General features: G+C 46.1%; 2 protein-coding genes across 2 annotated transcripts in view; both read right to left on the bottom strand.

Moving 5' to 3' along the window:
- The window catches only part of LOC311119259 (general transcription factor 3C polypeptide 1-like), a 69,754-nt gene extending 69,258 nt beyond the window's left edge, over positions 1-496 (bottom strand). The window contains exon 1 of the mRNA XM_084193980.1: positions 65-496. Coding sequence (XP_084050106.1) covers positions 65-285 — 221 coding nt within the window. The 5' untranslated portion in view covers positions 286-496. The remainder of the gene's footprint in view (positions 1-64) is intronic.
- Positions 497-3,148: 2,652 nt separating this feature from the next.
- LOC311119258 (axin-1-like) lies at positions 3,149-23,682 on the bottom strand (the record flags this gene model as incomplete). Its single annotated transcript, XM_084193979.1, has 13 exons — positions 3,149-6,735; positions 7,035-7,196; positions 8,299-8,550; positions 9,097-9,276; positions 11,067-11,274; positions 14,966-15,347; positions 15,515-15,652; positions 17,750-17,846; positions 18,083-18,226; positions 21,991-22,131; positions 22,273-22,469; positions 22,952-23,066; positions 23,159-23,682. Coding segments are annotated over 13 exons (2,667 nt in total), but the record flags the coding sequence as incomplete, so codon positions are not given.
- Between the last annotated feature and the right edge of the window lie 476 nt (positions 23,683-24,158).

Genomic DNA, 24,158 nt, shown 5'->3' with positions numbered 1-24,158 from the left:
TGCGTCCCATTTTTCGCAAAGACACTGTAGGTGTTGATCGAGGCGTAAGACAACTCCAACCTACCTGTCGACGAGCACGACATCCGCTCTCTCTTGCGGCAGCTCGTAGAAGTCGACTTCGTGGTTATATACCAAGGATTTCCAAATGAACTCTTTAGTATACGAGTCTAGATTCAGTGGGAAAGCAGGGTTCCTCTTCTCCAACCGAATCCACAGAGAGGTGATAGTAACCCCGTCCAGTCCCTCCAACGCCACTTCGTCCAGTAGTACGTCTAGCGGGTCCATGGCTAGCGCGCTAGCTCCGCTACGAATTCGTTACTCAAAGTTGTCAATAATGACCTACTACTGTACAGCTCGATATGCATTCAGAGTATCTGCATACTATTTCCTTAGCATAGTATCCTGTTCAATTAAAACCCGCAAAATTAAACGTTAAATCAAGCACATCTCACTCAGAAATGCATGTTTTCTTCGGCAGCTGAAGTTTCAACTGTGTTCCCTTCCTGGCGTTACACATGTCAACTTTGACCTTGTGTTGTACCTCATTCGCGTCACTCGAACGGTTGTTTCGTGAAGGACATTTCCCAATGTTCCACAGGGTGGCGTACTACTCACATTTACCTGTAAACATAAACGGAAACTGTATAATCGTCATCACAACGTTTAATTGAGGGCAATAAACTGAAATCATCACATTTTATTGCAACCGACTCCTGATATTAAAGGGCTGAGCTAGAATATGTGGTGGAATATCTTGGGACTGTCCTAAAACGGTGCACTAAACTGGAGGGTGTAAATAGTCAGCATGATTGCCTGCATACATTAGGGGCCAGTTTCCCAGACACAGATTAAGTCTTGGACATAAAAGCATGTTCAAGGGAATAGGGCAAAGATGTAGGTTTTGTAAAAATAAACAATTAGCCAAGATTGGTACCTTCTGCAGACTCAATGTATAGATTGGTACCTTAAGCAAACTCAACATATAGATTGGTACCTTTTGCAGACTCAACAAATAGATTGGTACCTTAAGCACACTCAACATATAGATTGGTACCTTTAGCGGACCCCATGTATAGATTGGTACCTTTAGCGGACTCCATGTATAGATTGGTACCTTTAGGAGACCCCATGTATAGATTGGTACCTTTAGCGGACTCCATGTATAGATTGGTACCTTTAGGAGACTAGTATAGATTGGTACCTTTAGGAGACTCCATGTATAGATTGGTACCTTTAGCGGACTCCATGTATAGATTGGTACCTTTAGCGGACTCCATGTATAGATTGGTACCTTTAGGAGACTAGTATAGATTGGTACCGTTAGGAGACTCCATGTATAGATTGGTACCTTTAGCGGACTCCATGTATAGATTGGTACCTTTAGCGGACTCCATGTATAGATTGGTACCTTTAGCGGACTCCATGTATAGATTGGTACCTTTAGGAGACTAGTATAGATTGGTACCTTTAGGAGACTCCATGTATAGATTGGTACCTTTAGGAGACTCCATGTATAGATTGGTACCTTTAGGAGACTCCATGTATAGATTGGTACCTTTAGCGGACTCCATGTATAGATTGGTACCTTTAGCGGACTCCATGTATAGATTGGTACCTTTAGGAGACTAGTATAGATTGGTACCTTTAGGAGACTCCATGTATAGATTGGTACCTTTAGGAGACTCCATGTATAGATTGGTACCTTTAGGAGACTCCATGTATAGATTGGTACCTTTAGGAGACTCCATGTATAGATTGGTACCTTTAGCGGACTCCATGTATAGATTGGTACCTTTAGGAGACTAGTATAGATTGGTACCTTTAGCAGACTCCATGTATAGATTGGTACCTTTAGCAGACTCCATGTATAGATTGGTACCTTTAGCGGACTCCATGTATAGATTGGTACCTTTAGCGGACTCAATGTATAGATTGGTAGAACTGACTACACAGAAGCAGTCATCAACATTTAGGTTTTCTAGAGCATCAATGGATCCTTATCATATAGATCCTGATGGCTCATCAACATAATGTCTCTCATCAACATAGTGATGGCCCTCGTCAACATATTGATGGCCCTCATCTGGCTCTCATCATCAACATAGTGATGGCTCTCATCTGGCGCTCATCAAAATAACAGTGTCTCTCATCAACATAACGGTGTCTCATCAACATAACGGTGTCTCATCAACATAACGGTGGCGCTCATCCACAGAACGGTGGCGCTCATCCACATAACGGTGGCGCTCATCCACATAACGGTGGCGCTCATCAACATAACCGTGGCGCTCATCAACATAACATTGGCGCTCATCAACATAACAGTGTCTCTCATCAACATAACGGTGTCTTATCAACATAATGGTGTCTCATAACATAATGGTGTCTCTCATCAACATAACAGTGTCTCTCATCAACATAACGGTGTCTCATCAACATAACGGTGTCTCATCAACATAACGGTGTCTCATCAACAGAACGGTGTCTCATCAACAGAACGGTGTCTCTCATCAACATAACGGTGTCGCTCATCAACATAAGTGTCTCTCATCAACATAACGGTGTCTCTCATCAACATAACGGTGTCTCTCAACATAACGGTGTCTCTCATCAACATAACGGTGGCGCTCATTAACATAACGGTGTCTCTCATCAACATAACGGTGGCGCTCATCAACTTAACGGTGGCGCTCATCAACATAACCGTGTCTCTCAACATAACGGTGGCGCTCATCAACATAACGGTGGCGCTCATCAACATAACGGTGGCACTCATCAACATAACGGTGTCTCATCTTCATAACGGTGTCTCATCAACACAACGGTGGCGCTCATCAACATAACGGTGGCGCTCATCAACATAACGGTGGCGCTCATCAACATAACGGTGTCTCATCAACATAATGGTGTCTCATCAACATAACGGTGGCGCTCATCAACATAACGGTGGCGCTCATCAACATAACGGTGGCGCTCATCAACATAACGGTGGCACTCATCAACATAACGGTGTCTCATCAACATAACGGTGTCTCATCAACATAACGGTGTCTCATCAACATAACGGTGTCTCATCAACATAACGGTGTCTCATCAACATAACGGTGTCTCTACTACTCCATCAACAAGGACAGGGGTCGTATTTATTCAATGTATTTATTAACGAAGTACCTTTTTAAAAAGAAATGTACAAGTGAATCCAGCGCTCTGCAGTCTCTGTGTAGTCTGTAGTCAATAAACCTCAGAGACCGGCTGTCTGTCAACGGGTGAGGACTGAAACATAGGAAATATGGCAATGTACATATTTACATAGTGAAAAGTAGGCTTGTCCAGACCGACACGGCGTTGGTTGAAAATAATAAACAAAATGATGTAATGTTGGTTGAAAATAATAAACAAAATGATGTAATGTTGGTTGAAAATAACAAACAAAACGACAGTAATTTAAAAACAGCACAACCTATAGGCTAATACATGTACTGACAGGTTCTATGACAATCAGTGATCTAAAGTTACGCCGGTATTAAAAAGGCACTGTTTTCACACCACCACGACTGCGGTGTCTGGGCCTGTATTCAGAAAGCTTCTCATTGTAGATTGGCTGGATCTAGGATCCCCGTCCATGTAATGTTATTCATTACGATCTAAAAAAAGAAGAAGGTTAAAACTGATCCTAGATCAGCCCACATACTCTGTAGTGACCCTGTAAGGACTTAGTTCAATTAAATGACAATAATAATGACCGTTATAAAAAAGGACCCTTACAGCTTTCCCATTCATTTATGAGAATTACAAGGACATGTCTCAAATGGCACCCTATTCCCTATATAGTGCACTGCTTTCAACCAGAGGCCAGTAGTGTGCTATATAGGGAATAGTGTACCATTCGGGACATCCCCCAATACTTCCAATAACATAGCATTAAATACCATTCAAGGGGGGCAATGTAGTTTACTACAAATAAAACAAACTAAAATCATGTATAATCGTAAAAGACATTCAATATAAAATAAGAACATGCTTGGAGATTATTGGACAGATATTATTGTATAAACACATTTATTTTCATCTAAAATGTTATAGTTCAGAGGGGGGAGATATAGTGGGCCACCATCTTGGATTTATAGTGGGCCACCATCTTGGATTTATAGTGGGCCGCCATCTTGGATTTGGGGATGAAGTATTCCTATTGTGTATTTTACCCTCTTTGACCAGATCGGAGTACAAGTCACCTGTAGGCACTGTTTCCCCAGAAGGTGATTTAAAACCCAATACATTTAACTCCACATTATAGACTGGACTATTGGGGGCAATAGGGATAACCATGTTAATTTCTGCCATACAGACAGATACACAATAAAACAAGATATTTCACGACGGGGCTAACTGTACGGACAGAGACACAGACAGTGTACGGACACAGACAGGTTATGATGTTCTTTGGCTGTTTACATAGATCAACGCACCGTAGATCTGTTCATTGTAGAAATACAACGTACTACATAGAACATACAGTCCAGGAACCTTGACAGGGCTTGGGAGTAAAAACGGATGCTAAGACAGTTCCACCATTTTCCTCTCCTGAGAGTGGGGGGGGGGGGGGTGCATCCCAAATGGCACCATATACCCCATCTAGTGCACTACTTCATACCACAGCCCTATGAACACTGGCCAAAAGTAGTGCACTAGATAGGGAACAGGGTGTCATTTGAGACACAACCTGGATTAGGGCAAGCTGCTCCTAGATCTGTGCTGTGCTATGGGGCAGCTTTTGATCTGAAACAGATACAGGCCCGGCCCTGGGACTGAGGAGAAGTTAGGGAGAGTTGCAGTACATTCACGATCGACAAGACAGTTTTCTGAATTCCAAACCAATCCAGAGCCCCTACTCCCAACCTAGGGTGTAAGGGTTAGGGTTCAACCTAGGGTGTAGGGGATAGGGATCAACCTAGGGTGTAGGGGATAGGGTTCAACCTAGGGTGTAGGGGATAGGGTTCAACCTAGGGTGTAGGGGATAGGGATCAACCTAGGGTGTAGGGGATAGGGATCAACCTAGGGTGTAAGGGGATCGGTTTGGACAGAAGTCAGAGGATGTGTCCCAAATGGCATGCTGCGGCACTGGGTGGCCTTTGGGACACACAGCCAGGAGGCAGTTGAATGGGATAACAGACACGACGCGGCTCCTGGAGAAGAAGCATGGAGTGACTGAAAACAAAAATGGCGGCCCTGACAGGACTCACAGCCAGCTAGCTTTAAAATATAAAACCTTTACATATGTAAAACACAAGGGATTGAGTCCCAAACCACACCCTAACCCCCACGTAGTGCACTAAATGAAATAGTGCACTACCTGGGGAATAGGGTGTAATTTTGGGACATGACCGAGCTTTGATCGTTTAGAAACACACAGGTCACATCCCAAACGGCACCCTATTTCCTAGAGCGCACTGCTACCCTATGGGCTCTGATCAAAAGCAGTGCACTATAGAGGGAACAGGATTCCATTTGGGATGCTGCCCTAGTCTGTACATGTGTTAAAACCTACTAGTCCCTGTACATTACACCCCACCCAGAAATATACTAATAATGTCTACAGGTAAAAAGACTGTTGTTCCTTTTGTCCGTAGGCATAGCGTTGTATCAAAAATATACAGCTTTAGTAAAGGAGATTTATAGAACATGTTTGTTTGTTTGTTTGGGTGAACAGAATGCTTTGACATCGCTAGGTGACATCATCAGAGGACGGAGCATGAAGGTTCTTTATGATGTCATTATGATGTCCACATGTCGAGGAGATGAAGGCTCTGCTCCGTTATGAAAAGCTCACCTCATTGCTGCACCCTATTCCCTATATTAGGGCACTACTTTTGACCAGGGCCCAAAGGGCTTCATTGGAATATAAAAGCTTGTAAAAACACCAGCTTTCAGCTCCAAGTGATTCGAATTTTGGATATCAGATTTCCAGAAGTTTGAAATGATTATGTTTTAGTCAAATATTATATCTGTTTGTGCTTCTTGTGGTCAATTTGCAGTCCACAAATTATTTGTAGTTATATACTCGGGCCACCTGACCATTCGCTCAAGAATAAAAATCAGCCCGTGGCCCGAATCTAGTTGATGATCACTGGGGTATAGGGTGCTATTTGGGACGCATACAGCCCCTCTGGCCCCTCAGTGACGAGCCCTGGGACTGAAGGGAAGGGAGTGAGATTCCGGAATGGAACTCAGCCGTCAACCTCTGTTGTTCCCAGCACCATGATGTCTCCATAGCGACTTAGCAGCAGCTGGTTCTGGAAGGAGAACAACAACTCCCCCAGAGCAGGAGTGGAAGACTGTTTAGGAATCGTCTTTTTCACCCTGTTCATCCCACTGTCTCATCCTCCTTTCCGAACGTGTGTTCCTCTACGCTTGATCCAGGCAGTGACATTCTGTTGACCATCCCATCCCTCATCCTTTCCTACCCTCCTTTACATTCCCTCCCTCCCTCCTCTTCCAAAAGCCCTCTCTCTCTCTCTCTCCACCTCCTCTTCCTCCGTTCCGGTTCAGTCTTTTCTCTGCGTCATCGTTCCTCCTCCACTTCCTACTGGCTCCATTTCCTGTTTCCTGGTTCAGTCCACCTTCTCTACCTTGCCGATGATCTTCTCCTCAAAGATGGGCAAGATGGCGTCGTCCTCTCTGACCTCCTCAAACACCACGCCACAGTCAAACTCATCACTCACCTTCTTAAAGTAGAACCTAGAGGACACACACACACAATGAATCAACACACACACACACACACACACACACACACACACACACACACACACACAATGAATCAACACACAGAGCAAGTAAGGACAGAAGACAGAGAGAGCAGGGTTAGAAGAGAGTAGAATCAAACAGGACTTCATTGTCCACAGGTATTCACCCTGTTCCCTTCATAGGGCCCATAGGGTTCTGATCAACATTAGTGCACTATGTAGGGAACAGGGTGCCGTTTGGGACTCAGCCATGGTCTCCAGAGCTTGATCTCCGTGATGACGACCTCTCACCTGTAGAAGCCCTTCTTGGTGAGTAGCTCTTTGAACTGTCCCAGGGTCACCACGCAACCTTTGACCGTGGTGCGGTAGGGGATGGGCTCGCCACAGAAGTAGTACGCCACGGTTACGTTGTCACACTGTGACACCTGCTTCTTACTGCTTAAAGACTTCTGCCTGGAGGGGAGGAGAGACGGAGGCAGAGACAGTACACGGTGACACACAGAGTCTATGTCTGTCAGACTGACTGATCCATCAGCGTATTGGAGTCTCCCTCCTCTACCAATAACCTTACATCTTGTCGTGGATATTCTACACAGGGACACTCGAAGTCAAGCTTATGAAAAATTTATGCACTCACTAACTGTAAGTCGCTCTGGATAAGAGCGTCTGCTAAATGACTAAAATGTAAAAATGAAAATGAATCATTCTTTATTATCAGCGTGCTGGAGAGGTTCCTACCAACTCAATGCACCAAGTACACATGTCGATCAGGAGCTCCACCGGGGCAGTCCCGTTAGTCCTCTTATATACAGACAAGCTATATTTGCATGATTTAGCTTATTCATCATTCATAAGTAATTCATCATTAACGTTTGCTTCATTAATGTGACCGACCAATACTGGGTCATGCATGTGACAGACCAATACCTCACAAGGCTTCTTCTCCCTAAACTGAGACCTTGAAACTGAGATATCTTTCGTTCTCAAAACAAGAGTCTGGGCGTACTGCCAAATTGCAGATACTGATAGTGATGATTTGTTAAATCACTTGCAATCTTAATCCCAACCTAAACCCCTCCTCTCGAGTCTCCTGCTAGAACCCCTGATCCTAATCTCAACACTAACCCCTAGTCCCAACCTGAACCCCTGATCCTAATCTCAACACTAACCCCTAGTCCCAACCTGAACCCCTGATCCTAATCTCAACACTAACCCCTAGTCCCAACCTGAACCCCTGATCCTAATCTCAACACTAACCCCTAGTTCCAACCTGAACCCCTGATCCTAATCTCAACACTAACCCCTAGTTCCAACCTGAACCCCTGATCCTAATCTCAACACTAACCCCTAGTCCCAACCTGAACCCCTGATCCTAATCTCAACACTAACCCCTAGTTCCAACCTGAACCCCTTATCCTAATCTCAACACTAACCCCTAGTTCCAACCTTAACCCCTTATCCTAATCTCAACACTAACCCCTAGTTCCAACCTTAACCCCTGATCCTAATCTCAACACTAACCCCTAGTTCCAACCTTAACCCTTCCTCCTCTCACCTCTGCTTAGCCTGCAGCAGGGCGGACCTCCTCCTCTCCTCCTCCAGTCTCCTCCGGGCCTCCTCTAGTTGGGTGAGGGGGTTGGGTGCGGGGTTGGGGGGCATGGTGGGGTCCTGGATGAAGGGGTGGGAGGGCTGCACGTTGTTCCGCAGCTGGGCACTCACCCAGGGGTGCACTGCCCCAGGACGCTCCACCGAGCTGGGCCTCGACACCTCCACACTCCCCTGGGTCTTCCTGGAGCCTGTAGTACTCCTAGAGGGGAGAGCGAGAGAGAGGAGGGGAGAGAGAGAAAGAGAGGAGGGAGAAAGAGAGGAGGGAGAGAGAGAGGAGGGGAGGGAGAGAGAGTGGAGGGGAGAGAGAGAGAAGGGGAGAGAGGAGGCGAGAGCAAGAGAGGAGGGGAGAGAGAGAAAGAGAGGAGGGGAGAGAGAGAAAGAGAGGAGGGGAGAGAGAGAGGAGAGGAGGGAGAGGAGGGGAGAGAGGAGGAGAGAGAGTGAGAAGGGGAGAGAGAGAGGAGGAGAGAGCAAGAGAGGAGGGGAGAGAGAAAGAGGAGGGGAGAGGAGAGGGGAGAGAGAGAGGAGGGAGAGAGGAGGAGAGAGCGAGAGAGGAGGGGAGAGAGAGAGGAGGGAGAGAGGAGGAGAGAGAGTGGAGGGGAGAGAGTGAGAAGGGGAGAGAGAGAGGAGGAGAGAGCAAGAGAGGAGGGGAGAGAGAGAGAAGGTTAGTTAACATTGGAGTGAGTGAGGGATTGAGAGTGCGTCCTACCCGTGTGTGTGTGTGTGTGTGTGTGCGCGTGTGTGTTACCCGTGTGTGTTCTTCTTGTGTCGTAGTGCCTCCCCCTCCATCATCCACTGCAGTATCTTGTGGTTTCTCTCCAGGTCCTCCAGCGGTACCTGGGCCTCCTGGACACGCCCCTCATCACCTTTACCTGCCGGCTCCGCCCCCTTCTTAGAGCCGCGCTTCGATAGGGTGCTGCCCTTACTGCTGGGGTACAGGGAACACACACAGGTCAGGATGAAGAGACACACGGGTCAGGATGAAGAGACACACGGGTCAGGATGAAGAGAGACACGGGTCAGGATGGTAAGACAGATGTGCTCAAGTCACTAAACATCCAAGTCTGGTCCCAAGTCCCTTGTAAGTGCGAAAGAATGCTCTCCAATTACCTTTCAAAGTGAATATGGTATCTTAGAAAGCAAGCTAGTTGACCGTGTTCCACATTAGTAAGGCTAGCTAGTCTAAACCAATACAGACGCTATCCAACATTGGATCTTGTAGTGGGATGTAGAATTAATATGTAAGTCAGAGACTTTTTATAAGTCAAGTCTGTACTGGTCATGAAAAACCGTGACTGGAGTCAGAGTCTAGTTGGAGTCCTGTCCTGGAGTACTACAGCGCTGATAACACATAACCCCCCTCCCCCCCTGGTACTAACCTGATAACCCCCCTGGTACTAACCTGATAACACATAACCCCCCTCCCCCCCTGGTACTAACCTGATAACCCCCCTGGTACTAACCTGATAACACATAACCCCCCTCCCCCCCTGGTACTAACCTGATAACCCCCCTCCCCCCTGGTACTAACCTGATAACCCCCCTCCCCCCTGGTACTAACCTGATAACCCCCCTCCCCCCTGGTACTAACCTGATAACCCCCCTCCCCCCTGGTACTAACCTGATAACCCCCCTCCCCCCTGGTACTAACCTGATAACACATAACGCCCCTCCCCCCTGGTACTAACCTGATAACCCCCCTCCCCCCTGGTACTAACCTGATAACACATATCCCCCCTCCCCCCTGGTACTAACCTGATAACACATAACCCCCCTCCCCCTGGTACTAACCTGATAACCCCCCTCCCCCCTGGTACTAACCTGATAACACATAACCCCCCTCCCCCTGGTACTAACCTGATAACCCCCCTCCCCCCTGGTACTAACCTGATAACACATAACCCCCCTCCCCCGGGTACTAACCTGATAACACATAACCCCCCTCCCCCTGGTACTAACCTGATAACACATAACCCCCCTCCCCCGGGTACTAACCTGATAACACATAACCCCCCTCCCCCTGGTACTAACCTGATAACCCCCCTCCCCCCTGGTACTAACCTGATAACACATAACCCCCCTCCCCCCTGGTACTAACCTGATAACACATAACCCCCCTCCCCCGGGTACTAACCTGATAACACCCCTCCCCCCTGGTACTAACCTGATAACCCCCCTCCCCCCTGGTACTAACCTGATAACCCCCCTCCCCCCTGGTACTAACCTGATAACCCCCCTCCCCCCATGGTACTAACCTGATAACCCCCCTCCCCCCTGGTACTAACCTGATAACCCCCCTCCCCCCTGGTACTAACCTGATAACACCCCTCCCCCCTGGTACTAACCTGATAACCCCCCTCCCCCCTGGTACTAACCTGATAACCCCCCTCCCCCCTGGTACTAACCTGATAACACCCCTCCCCCCCCCCGGTACTAACCTGATAACCCCCCTCCCCCCTGGTACTAACCTGATAACACCCCTCCCCCCCCTGGTACTAACCTGATAACACCCCTCCCCCCCCTGGTACTAACCTGATAACACCCCTCCCCCCTGGTACTAACCTGATAACACCCCTCCCCCCCTGGTACTAACCTGATAACACCCCTCCCCCCGGTACTAACCTGATAACACCCCTCCCCCCCTGGTACTAACCTGATAACACCCCTCCCCCCCCTGGTACTAACCTGATAGCACCCCTCCCCCCCCCTGGTACTAACCTATAGCCCAAGGCATCCATGGTCCCAGCCCCGTCCGCGTAGTTGCGTCCCTTCCCGGTAGCGTAGTGGTGGGCCTCCCCGTTCCACAGGACGCTCCCCTGGGTCCTGGAGCCTCCACCTCCACCCAGCACCACCTCATCCATCTGGGGTTCTTTGGGCTTGGTGCCCCCTGGGGGGTGGTGGTATCCATGCTTGTGGTGGTACACACCTGAGGGAACAGAGACATATAACTAGCTAACTATAACTATAACTAACTATAACTAACTAACTATAACTAACTAAGTATAACTCTACCTCCTAACCTAACAAAGATGGTGGTATCCATGCTTGTGATGGTACACACCTGAGGGAACAGAGACATATAACTAGCTAACTATAACTAACTATAACTAACTAACTATAACTAACTATAACTAACTAAGTATAACTCTACCTCCTAACCTAACAAAGATGGTGGTAACCATGCTTGTGATGGTACAGCCTTTACGGACACTTTCAAAAAGAGATACTCATAAAGCATGGAGGTAGCTGTGGTCTTTGATATTTCACCTCTATACCTGGGCCCGTACTCATAAAGCATGGAGGTAGCGGTGGTCTTTGATATTTCACCTCTATACCTGGGCCCGTACTCATAAAGCATGGAGGTAGCTGTGGTCTTTGATATTTCACCTCTATACCTGGGCCCGTACTCATAAAGCATGGAGGTAGCTGTGGTCTTTGATATTTCGCCTCTATACCTGGGCCCGTACTCATAAAGCATGGAGGTAGCTGTGGTCTTTGATATTTCACTTCTATACCTGGGCCCGTACTCATAAAGCATGGAGGTAGCTGTGGTCTTTGATATTTCGCCTCTATACCTGGGCCCGTACTCATAAAGCATGGAGGTAGCTGTGGTCTTTGATATTTCGCCTCTATACCTGGGCCCGTACTCATAAAGCATGGAGGTAGCTGTGGTCTTTGATATTTCACCTCTATACCTGGGCCCGTACTCATAAAGCATGGAGGTAGCTGTGGTCTTTGATATTTCACCTCTATACCTGGGCCCGTACTCATAAAGCATGGAGGTAGCTGTGGTCTTTGATATTTCACCTCTATACCTGGGCCCGTACTCATAAAGCATGGAGGTAGCTGTGGTCTTTGATATTTCACCTCTATACCTGGGCCCGTACTCATAAAGCATGGAGGTAGGAGCGCTGATCTAGGATCATAAAGAACATGATTATATGAAGAGCACTCCTACCTCGAGATGCTCTGTGTTCTGTTGGTTGAATACACACCATCACATTGATTATACAACATCAACACTAGAAGAGGTTTATCATTGAGACTAACCTGGATAAATAAAGTCAACACTAGAAGAGGTTTATCATGGAGACTAACCTGGATAAATAAAGACAACACTAGAAGAGGTTTATCATGGAGACTAACCTGGATAAATAAAGACAACACTAGAAGAGGTTTATCATGGAGACTAACCTGGATAAATAAAGACAACACTAGAAGAGGTTTATCATGGAGACTAACCTGGATAAATAAAGACAACACTAGAAGAGGTTTATCATGGAGACTAACCTGGATAAATAAAGACAACACTAGAAGAGGTTTATCATGGAGACTAACCTGGATAAATAAAGACAACACTAGAAGAGGTTTATCATGGAGACTAACCTGGATAAATAAAGACAACACTAGAAGAGGTTTATCATGGAGACTAACCTGGATAAATAAAGACAACACTAGAAGAGGTTTATCATGGAGACTAACCTGGATAAATAAAGACAACACTAGAAGAGGTTTATCATGGAGACTAACCTGGATAAATAAAGACAACACTAGAAGAGGTTTATCATGGAGACTAACCTGGATAAATAAAGACAACACTAGAAGAGGTTTATCATGGAGACTAACCTGGATAAATAAAGTCAACACTAGAAGAGGTCTATCATGGAGACTAACCTGGATAAATAAAGACAACACTAGTAGAGGTTTATCATTGAGACTAACCTGGATAAATAGAGACAACACTAGAAGAGGTTTATCATGGAGACTAACCTGGATAAATAAAGACAACACTAGAAGAGGTTTATCATGGAGACTAACCTGGATAAATAAAGACAACACTAGAAGAGGTTTATCATGGAGACTAACCTGGATAAATAAAGACAACACTAGAAGAGGTTTATCATGGAGACTAACCTGGATAAATAAAGACAACACTAGAAGAGGTTTATCATGGAGACTAACCTGGATAAATAAAGACAACACTAGAAGAGGTTTATCATGGAGACTAACCTGGATAAATAAAGACAACACTAGAAGAGGTTTATCATGGAGACTAACCTGGATAAATAAAGACAACACTAGAAGAGGTTTATCATGGAGACTAACCTGGATAAATAAAGACAACACTAGAAGAGGTTTATCATGGAGACTAACCTGGATAAATAAAGACAACACTAGAAGAGGTTTATCATGGAGACTAACCTGGATAAATAAAGACAACACTAGAAGAGGTTTATCATGGAGACTAACCTGGATAAATAAAGACAACACTAGAAGAGGTTTATCATGGAGACTAACCTGGATAAATAAAGTCAACACTAGAAGAGGTCTATCATGGAGACTAACCTGGATAAATAAAGACAACACTAGTAGAGGTTTATCATTGAGACTAACCTGGATAAATAGAGACAACACTAGAAGAGGTTTATCATGGAGACTAACCTGGATAAATAAAGACAACACTAGAAGAGGTTTATCATGGAGACTAACCTGGATAAATAAAGACAACACTAGAAGAGGTTTATCATGGAGACTAACCTGGATAAATAAAGACAACACTAGAAGAGGTTTATCATGGAGACTAACCTGGATAAATAAAGACAACACTAGAAGAGGTTTATCATGGAGACTAACCTGGATAAATAAAGACAACACTAGAAGAGGTTTATCATGGAGACTAACCTGGATAAATAAAGACAACACTAGAAGAGGTCTATCATGGAGACTAACCTGGATAAATAAAGACAACACTAGAAGAGGTTTATCATTGAGACTAACCTGGATAAATAGAGACAACACTAGAAGAGGTTTATCATGGAGACTAACCTGGATAAATAAAGACAACACTAGAAGAGGTTTATCATGGAGACTAACCTGGATAAATAAAGACAACACTAGAAGAGGTTTATCATGGAGACTAACCTGGATAAATAAAGACAACACTAGAAGAGGTTTATCATGGAGACTAACCTGGATAAATAAAGACAACACTAGAAGAGGTTTATCATGGAGACTAACCTGGATAAATAAAGACAACACTAGAAGAGGTTTATCATGGAGACTAACCTGGATAAATAAAGACAACACTAGAAGAGGTTTATCATGGAGACTAACCTGGATAAATAAAGACAACACTAGAAGAGGTTTATCATGGAGACTAACCTGGATAAATAGAGACAACACCAGAAGAGGTTTATCATGGAGACTAACCTGGATAAATAAAGACAACACTAGAAGAGGTTTATCATGGAGACTAACCTGGATAAATAAAGACAACACTAGAAGAGGTTTATCATTGAGACTAACCTGGATAAATAAAGACAACACTAGAAGAGGTTTATCATTGAGACTAACCTGGATAAATAAAGACAACACTAGAAGAGGTTTATCATGGAGACTAACCTGGATAAATAAAGACAACACTAGAAGAGGTTTATCATGGAGACTAACCTGGATAAATAAAGACAACACTAGAAGAGGTTTATCATGGAGACTAACCTGGATAAATAAAGACAACACTAGAAGAGGTTTATCATGGAGACTAACCTGGATAAATAAAGACAACACTAGAAGAGGTTTATCATGGAGACTAACCTAGATAAATAAAGACAACATACCTGCTCCCATCCCCGCCGGGTCACCTCCCTTGGCTCCTGGCTTGTGACCTTTGGTCCCCGGAGGCCCCTGGGTTCTCCCAGAGTGGGGCGGAGGGTACACCCCTACCCCTCCGTCGGGGGAGCGGGTCTTGGGTGAGTGTCTCCCGGTGCCTGGTGACTGGCACCCCGGCGTCTTCATCACTCTCTGGACGTGCTCGTCCAAGATGGACTCCGGGTTCTCCTCGTGCGCGTCCTGTAGCGCCAGAACGCCATTGTACGAGGTCTCTGAATAACGGGACCCGTAGTGGGGGTGGAGGGACGGGGTAGAGGGGGGGAGGGGCTTGTTGCCGTAGGAGGGGAGGGAGTTCACCATGGAGACGTCGGCGTCGTCGCCCTCCTCCTCCTATCACAGAGCAGGAGAGGAAAGAAGGGGGCAGGGTTAGAGGAGAAGCAGGAAGTGTGTGTGTGTGTGGGGTGATTACTGTCCAACACACACATGAAAGCACGCACACGTCACAGACACGTCACACACACACACACACACACACACACACACCCCCCAGTACGTACCAGTCTGACTCTCTTCAGTCTTTCCTCCAGTCTCTCCTGTGCATCTCTCTCTCTCAGAACTCCCTCCAGTCGACTGATGAGGTCAGCAGCAAACCTCTCCGGCTCGACGTGGATGTCCTTCGGCATGCGGTACGTGCGCTATACACACAGAAGATCTATCAGATATGATCTATATAAATGATCAAACATCATACATATGGTCTACCGTTATTACCACAGCCGGCCCCGGATAGAGGACACATTCATTCTACCGTTATTACCACAGCCGGCACCGGATAGAGGACACATTCCCGTTATTACCAAAGCCGGCACCGGATAGAGGACACATTCATTCTACCGTTATTACCACAGCCGGCACCGGATAGAGGACACATTCATTCTACCGTTATTACCACAGCCGGCACCGGATAGAGGACACATTCCCGTTATTACCAAAGCCGGCACCGGACAGAGGACACATTCATTCTATCGTTATTACCACAGCCGGCACCGGACAGAGGACACGTTCCCGTTATTACCACAGCCGGCACCGGATAGAGGACACGTTCCCGTTATTACCACAGCCGGCACAGGATAGAGGACACGTTCCCGTTATTACCACAGCCGGCACCGGATAGAGGACACGTTCCCGTTATTACCACAGCCGGTACCGGATAGAGGACACGTTCATTCTACTAGAACAGTGAAAGTATTTTGTATGTCAAATATTTAGTTCATAATTAAGTATTTTGATAGTGTATTCTTACAGGTATATGAGGTAGGGTATTTTTTATTTATTTAACTAGGCAAGTCAGTTAAGAACAAATTATTATTTACAATGACGGCCTACCAAAAGTAATACAAATATAGGACAAAACACACATCACGACAAGAGAGACGCCACAACACCACATAAAGAGAGACCTAAGACAACACAGCAAGGTAGCAACACCACATGACAACAACATCTCCACTTCGCAACAACATGTACGAAACAACATCTCCACTTTGCTGATCCTCAACACTGGGGCCCCACAAGGGTGCATGCTCAGCCCCCTCCTGTACTCCCTGTTCACCCATGACTGCGTGGCCATGCACGCCTCCAACTTAATCATCAAGTTTGCAGATGACACAACAGTAGTAGGCTTGATTACCAACAATGACGAGACCGCCTACAGGGAGGAGGTGAGGGCTCTGGGAGTGTGGTGCCAGGAAAAGAACCTCTCACTCAACGTCAACAAAACAAAAGGAGATGATCGTGGACTTCAGGAAACAGCAGTGTGCACCCCCCTATCCACATCGACGGGACCGCAGTGGAGAAGGTGGAAAGCTTCAAGTTCCTTGGCGTACACATCACTGACAAACTGAAATTGTCCACCCACGCAGACAATATGGTGAAGAAGGCGCAACAGAGCCTCTTCAACCTCTGGAGGCTGAAGAAATTCAGCTTATCACCTAAAACCCTCACAAACGTTTACAGATTGAGAGCATCCTGTCGAGCTGTATCACTGCCTGGTACGGCAACTGCACCGCCCACAACCGCAGGGCTCTCCAGAGGGTGGTGCAGTCTGCAGAACGCATTACCGGGGGCAAACTACCCGCCCTCCAAGACACATACAGCACCCGATGTCACAGGAAGGCCAAAAAGATCATCAAGGACATCAACCACCCGAGCCACTGCCTGTTCACCCCGCTATCATCCAGAAGGTGAGGTCAGTAGAGGTGCATCAAAACTGGGACAGAGAGAATGAAAAACAGCTTCTATCTCAAGGCCATCAGACTGTTAAATAGCCATCACTAGCACATTAGAGGCTGCTGCTGCCTATTGAAATCACTGGCCACTTTAATAAATGGAACACTAGTCACTTTAATAATGTTTACATATCTTGCACTACTCATCTCATATGTATATACTGCATTCTATAATATTCTACTGTATCTTAGTCCATGCCGCTCTGTCATTGCTTGTCCATATATGTATATATTCTTCAATCCTATTCCCTACTAGTTTTGTGTGTATTGGGTATATGTTGTGAAATTGTTAGATATTACTGCACTGTCAGAGCTAGAAGCACAAGCATTTCGCTACACCCGCTATAACATCTGCTAAACACAATTTGATTTGATTTGACATGGTAGCAACACAACATGGCAGCAGCACAACACTGTAGCAGCACAAAACATGTTACAAACATTACTGGGCACAGACAACAGCCCAGAGGGCAAGAAGGTAGAGACGACAGTGTGTGTCCTTACAGGTATATGAGGTAGGGGCACACGTCCGTTGGCTTTGGCACTGTCATGCATCTCTCTACGATGCTGTTTACGATACCGGTAGGGCGGAATAGCATCCCTGCAACACACACTAGTTAGTTATCAGAAGAACGGGTTTCGCTGTGTTGGTGCAAAAAGTCCATGGCTGTGTGTGTGTCAGTGTGTGAGACAGAGAGGATATGTTGGTGTGTGTGTGTGTGGATGTGTGTGTGTGTGAGACAGATAGGATATGTTGGTGTGTGTGTGTATGTCAGTGTGTGTGTGTGTGTGTGTGTGTGTGTATGCATGCATGTGTGTTTCAGCGTGTGTACTCACACACTGCTGTCGGTCAGTGAGAGTGTGTCAACGTCGGAGGCGCTGGACATGCTCTGCTGTTCACTGTCGTTAGCGCTGGTGGCAGGGGCGCGGGCGTAACCCATGTTCACGTAGTAGGGGTTAACTACCGGCTCTCTGCACGGTCTGAGAGGAGAGATGGTTACACACACACACACGCATATATACACATACATATACAGTGCATTCGAAAAGTATTCAGACCCCCTTGACTTTTCCCACATTTTGTTATGTTACAGCCTTATTCTAAAATGGACAGAAAAAATAAAATCTCATCAATCTACACACAATACCCCATAATGACAAAGCAAAAACTGGTTTTTATAAATTTTTGCTAATTAAATTGATTGGACATAAGGCCCCACAGTTGACGGTGCTTGTCAGAGCAAAAACCAAGCCATGAGGTCGAAGGAATTGTCCGTGGAGCTCAGAGACAGGATTGTGTCGAGGCACCGATCTGGGGAAGGGTTCCAAAACATTTATGCAGCATTGAAGGTCCCCAAGAACACAGCGGCCTTGATCATTCTAAAATGGAAGAAGTTTGGAACCACCAAGACTCTTCCTAGAGCTGGCCGCCCGGCCAAACTGAGCAATCTGGGGAGAAGGGCCTTGTTCAGGGAGGTGACCAAGAACCTGATGGTCAGTTTGACAGAGCTCCAGAGTTCCTCTGTGGAGATGGGAGAACAACCATCTCTGCAGCACTCCACCAATCATGCCTTTATGGTAGAGTGGCCAGACGGAAGCCACTCCTCAGTAATGGCACATGACAGCCCGCTTTGAGTTTGCCAAAAGCCACCTAAAGGACTCTCAGACCATGAGAAATAACATTCTCTGGTCTGATGAAACCAAGATTGAACTCTTTGGCCTGAATGCCAAGCGTCACGTCTGGAGGAAACCTGGCACCATCCCTACGGTGAAGCATGGTGGTGGCAGCATCATGCTGTGGGGATGTTTTTCAGCGGCGGGAAATGGGAGACTAGTCAGGATCGAGGCAAAGATGAACGGAGCAAAGTACAGAGAGATCCTTGATGAACACCTGCTCCAGAGCACTCAGGACCTCAGACTGGGGCGAAGGTTCACCTTCCAACAGGACAACGACCCTAAGCACACAGCCAAGACAACGCAGGAGTGGCTTTGGGACAAGTCGGCAGGTAGCTTAGTGGTTAAGAGCATTATGCCAGTAACCGAAAGGTCGCTGGTTCTAATCCCCGAGCCGACTAGGTTAAATATCTGTCGATGTGCCCTTGAGCAAGGCACTTAACCCTAATTGCTCCTGTAAGTCGCTCTGGATAAGAGCGTCTGCTAAATGACTAAAATGTAAATGTAAAATGTAAGTCTCTGAATGTCCTTGAGTGGCCCGGCCAGAGCCAGGACTTGTTCCCGATCGAACATCTCTGGAGAGACCTGAAAATAACTGTGCAGCAACGCTCCCCATCCAACCTGACAGAGCATGAGAGGATCTGCAGAGAAGAATGGGAGAAACTCCCCAAATACAGGTGTGCCAAGCTTGTAGCATCATGGCAAAGAAGACTCGAGGCTGTAATCGCTGCCAACGATGCTTCAACAAAGTACTGAGTAAATGGTCTGAATACTTATGTAAATGTGATATTTCCATTTTTTATAAATAAGCATAAATGTCTAAAAACCTGTTTTTGCTTCGTCATTATGGGGTATTGTGTGTAGATTGATGAGGAAAAAAAATATTTAATCAACTTTAGAATCAGGCTGTAACCTAACAAAATGAGGAAAAGGTGAAGGGGTCTGAATACTTTCCGAAGGCACTGAATACAACGATAAGGCACAGGGTGCCTTCATCTGCTCAAAGGCCAAATTACATCTCATAGGCAGACAAGGAATAGTATTTCATCCATTTATGTTAATGACATAGCTGATGAACTTGAAGTGATTTAATAAGGAAATACACTCTTTCTACGATACACTGCATCGGTCTCATCTATCGGACGGCGAATTGGATTCCTTTCTTGATTCAGTTAATAACTCTGTTAAGCCTATAGAAGAAAGGTTTAAGAAACTCTGTGATTCTGATATAGATATTACTGAGTTGGACCAAGCCATTAAACAAATGGCTATAGTTAAATCTCCTGGCCCGGATGGCCTGACTCCTGAATTCTATTGACATTTTAGACCTGATATTAGAGAGTTATTGCTTTCGGTCTACAAAGAGGGTATTGCTAATGCCATCTTACCACCTCATTTGAGACAGGGACTAATAGTTATTATACCTAAACCAAAAGAAGGACTCTTTACTTGGACAATTGGAGACCAATCACGTGGTTGGCAACTGACTATAAAAGTTACTAGCCCATGTCTATGCTATTAGGCTGAAAAAAGGCCTTGATGTGGTCCTCTGGAGCTCAATTGGTAGAGCATGGCGCTTGTAACGCCAGGGTAGTGGGTTCGATCCCCGGGACCACACATACGTACAAATGTATGCGCACGACTGTAGGTCGCTTTGGATAAAAGCGTCTGCTAAATGGCATATTATTATGATGATATAATCAGTATAACTCCAATCAGCCTTCATTAAAGGAAGGAGTATCCATAACCATATACAATTGGTATTATATATTTTGGATTACAGTGAGTTCATGGAAGAACATGGCTTTATATCGTTTAGTAAAAATGTTTTAAGGCTTTTGACACTTTAGAGCACAACTATTTATTTAGATCTCTACTTTTGGGTTCGGGGAGAATTTCTGTAAAGTGATAAGGATGATGTATAATGATACTAGCAGTTCGGTGGCTATGACTAATACATTTGCACAAATGTCTAAAAACCTGTTTTTGCTCTGTCATTACGGGGTATTGTGTATAGATTGATGAGGGGGGGAAAATAATTTAATCAATTTTAGAATAAGGCTGTAACGTAACAAAATGTGGAAAAGGTGAAGGGGTCTGAATACTTTCTGAATGCACTGTACAAACACATATATATATATATATATATATATATATATATATATATATATATATATATACATACATATATATATATATATATATATATATATATATATATATATATATATATATATATATACACACACACAGACACATACAAGACCAGGGCTATGATGATACCAGTATCGCAATATTTGGAATATATAAATGATATATATAAATGAAATATATATATATATATTTTGAATATATAAATGAAAACAAGAAGCAGATCAAACTCTGTATGTAAATGATTGTGGCTATATCTTGGAAAATAAATCAATGTGGCTCTGGATGACAGCATGATGCTGTTGGTTTCCAACATCAGGGCTGTTCTCCTAAAGAAGGGACCTCCGCTTTGTGGCTCTGGATGACAGCATGATGCTGTTGGTTTCCAACATCAGGGCTGTTCTCCTAAAGAAGGGACCTCCGCTTTGTGGCTCTGGATGACAGCATGATGCTGTTGGTTTCCAACAGCATGATGCTGTTGGTTTCCAACATCAGGGCTGTTCTCCTAAAGAAGGGACCTCCGCTTTGTGGCTCTGGATGACAGCATGATGCTGTTGGTTTCCAACATCAGGGCTGTTCTCCTAAAGAAGGGACCTCCGCTTTGTGGCTCTGGATGACAGCATGATGCTGTTGGTTTCCAACATCAGGGCTGTTCTCCTAAAGAAGGGACCTCCGCTTTGTGGCTCTGGATGACAGCATGATGCTGTTGGTTTCCAACATCAGGGCTGTTCTCCTAAAGAAGGGACCTCCGCTTTGTGTTTTGTTTCCTTGCCACGGCGGTACTGGTATCATCCCGGCCCGGGACGCGCACAAACACACAGATTCTCTACAGGGACAACTACATAGCAACCACTCTGACAAATACTAAACACTGTCATCAATTTCACACAGACACATAAACACTCTCTCTGGTTTCCTACCTGTACTCTCTGCTATCCCCTGCCCTCCGATTGGTCGACACTCTGTGAGGAGCAGTCTCCATTAGCAACCTCTGAGTCAGCCTGCTGGCCTGCGTATCCCCGCCCTCCTCTTCCTCCTCCTCCTCTCCCTCCTCCCGGCACCTGAATCACAACCCACCTTTATTCACCAAGTACATTTACATGGACCAGGCATTAGACCTGGTGACATGGTGCTGACAACAATAAACCCAATATACAGACAGAATACAGACAGAGGAATGTCCACATTATCTAGACACACACCTCCACTCTACGTCCTCTGTGAGGGTGGGCAGGTAGCCAGGCCCCGGTGGCCCAGGACCAGTACCCGATGAGGAGCTGTGGTCGCTGGGTGGTTTGGGGCTCTCCTCCCCTGTCTGGGTGTACTCCAGGTACAGGTCTGACTTGAGGAACAGAGGGTAGGTGTTCTCCTCCATGGTGCTCTGGATCTCTGTCTGGGCCTTGGGAGAGAGACAGCATGGGTTCGGTACAAAGTTCCAAAAACATTAGCGTTCATTTAGGCTATAAACAAAGAAACGAAAGTGAGATTTAAACAAGTCAACAACTGTATCGATCCCAGAGAGGGAAGCTGGGTTCTTCACCAGCAGCAAATGCAGTTGTTGGTTATGGCTTAGCTATCAACACATCCACCCCTTGTCCACAACTGTTCTTGAAAATATGTTCGCAATGAAGCTCAATTAATTTTTTCCAGATTCCTGTGTCTCCTGCCACTGAGAGGAGGATATTAAGAATGTCTTCTCAACAATCTACCTGGTCAATGAAAGGTCATTAATAAAACAACAGATACCTGTTCCAACATGGCGTAATGATTGATGTATTGATTAATTGATACTTGTTCCAACATGGCGTAATGATTGATTGATGTATTGATGTATTGATACTTGTTCCAACGTGGCATAATGATTGATTGATGTATTGATACCTGCTCGAACATGGCAGGGTCCAGATGCAGTCTAACCACACAGTCTCTGATGAAGCTCTTGGTAGCTGGTTTAATCTGCCTCGACACGATCCCGTTACTATCCTGGATATACTTCCTGGAAAGACAGGGAGAGAGAGAGATAATGAGAGAGAAAGATGGAGAGAATAGAGAGATGAGAAAGAAAAGAGAGAGAGAACTCATCCCTACCTGTAAATGGCCTTGGCCAGCTTGGGCCTCTTCTCCTGGCTGCTCTTCCTGAAGCCGGAGCAGGCGAACCAGAAGTCAAGCTGGTCCCCACAGCCCTCCTGTCTCAGGAAGCCCTTGAACAGCTGGATGCCCTCCTGGTCATCCAGGAGAGAGTGGAGCGACTCGGCCCACTTCAGGTAGGGAGGCGTGGGGGAGGCGCTGCCCTCAGGCTCGTACCCTAGGTCCAGGTCCGGCCGCCTGGGAGTGGGGGTGGCCGAGGATGGGGGCTCGCTACTACGGAAGGAGGGGTCTGTTTTGGAGGGGGGGTAGTAGGTGGACTGGGTGGGGGGGCGGCCTCCATGGCTGGAGGGGAGGCGGCGGGGGTCACGGTCGCCCCCCTCTTCTCCAGGCACGGGGGGCCGAGGGGCGTGCTCTGTGAAGTGGCTGTGGGGGTCCATCCCCACCCCTAGACCCCCCAGATGGTCGCCCCCCCCCACCCCCCTGTACCCCCCTTGTGGGTCTCCCACCCCCCTGTACGCCCCCTGTGTGTCACGGACCACACTCATGTCTCTGGTTGGGGACCACTGGGTTGGGCACCGGTCACAGCCACACCTCTAGAACAGCTGAAGATGAGCGATTCTCCCTGTGATAGAAGAGGAGAGAGGAGGGTCATGAGTGAAAGAGGGGAATGATCCTCCCCGACAGAAAGGAGAGGGGGGTGAGAGCTGAACTATAGAGTGAAGAAATTAGCTGTTGGCGTGGTTAGACCCACACATACTGATCCCAGATAGACCCTGGGAGAAAAGAGGGGGATAGAGTAGAGAGAGAACGGGAGAGGTGAAACTGAAAGATGACTGATTATCTCTGAGTGAGAGAAAGAGAAGAGGATAAAAGAGGAGAACAGGGAACGAGAGAGCGATGTCCAGCGGTGCTCACGTGATTCAAGATGAGCTGATGATAGGCTGTAACATGGAACCACTGGTGTTCTTCTACAGACACTCTGAAGAACATCCATCACAAC

This window comes from Coregonus lavaretus (genome assembly GCF_964263955.1).
Source record: "Coregonus lavaretus genome assembly, contig: HAP1_SCAFFOLD_429, whole genome shotgun sequence".
NCBI lineage: Eukaryota > Metazoa > Chordata > Actinopteri > Salmoniformes > Salmonidae > Coregonus > Coregonus lavaretus.
Note: the sequence above shows the minus strand (reverse complement) of the source record. Positions and strands in the feature narration are given on the sequence as shown.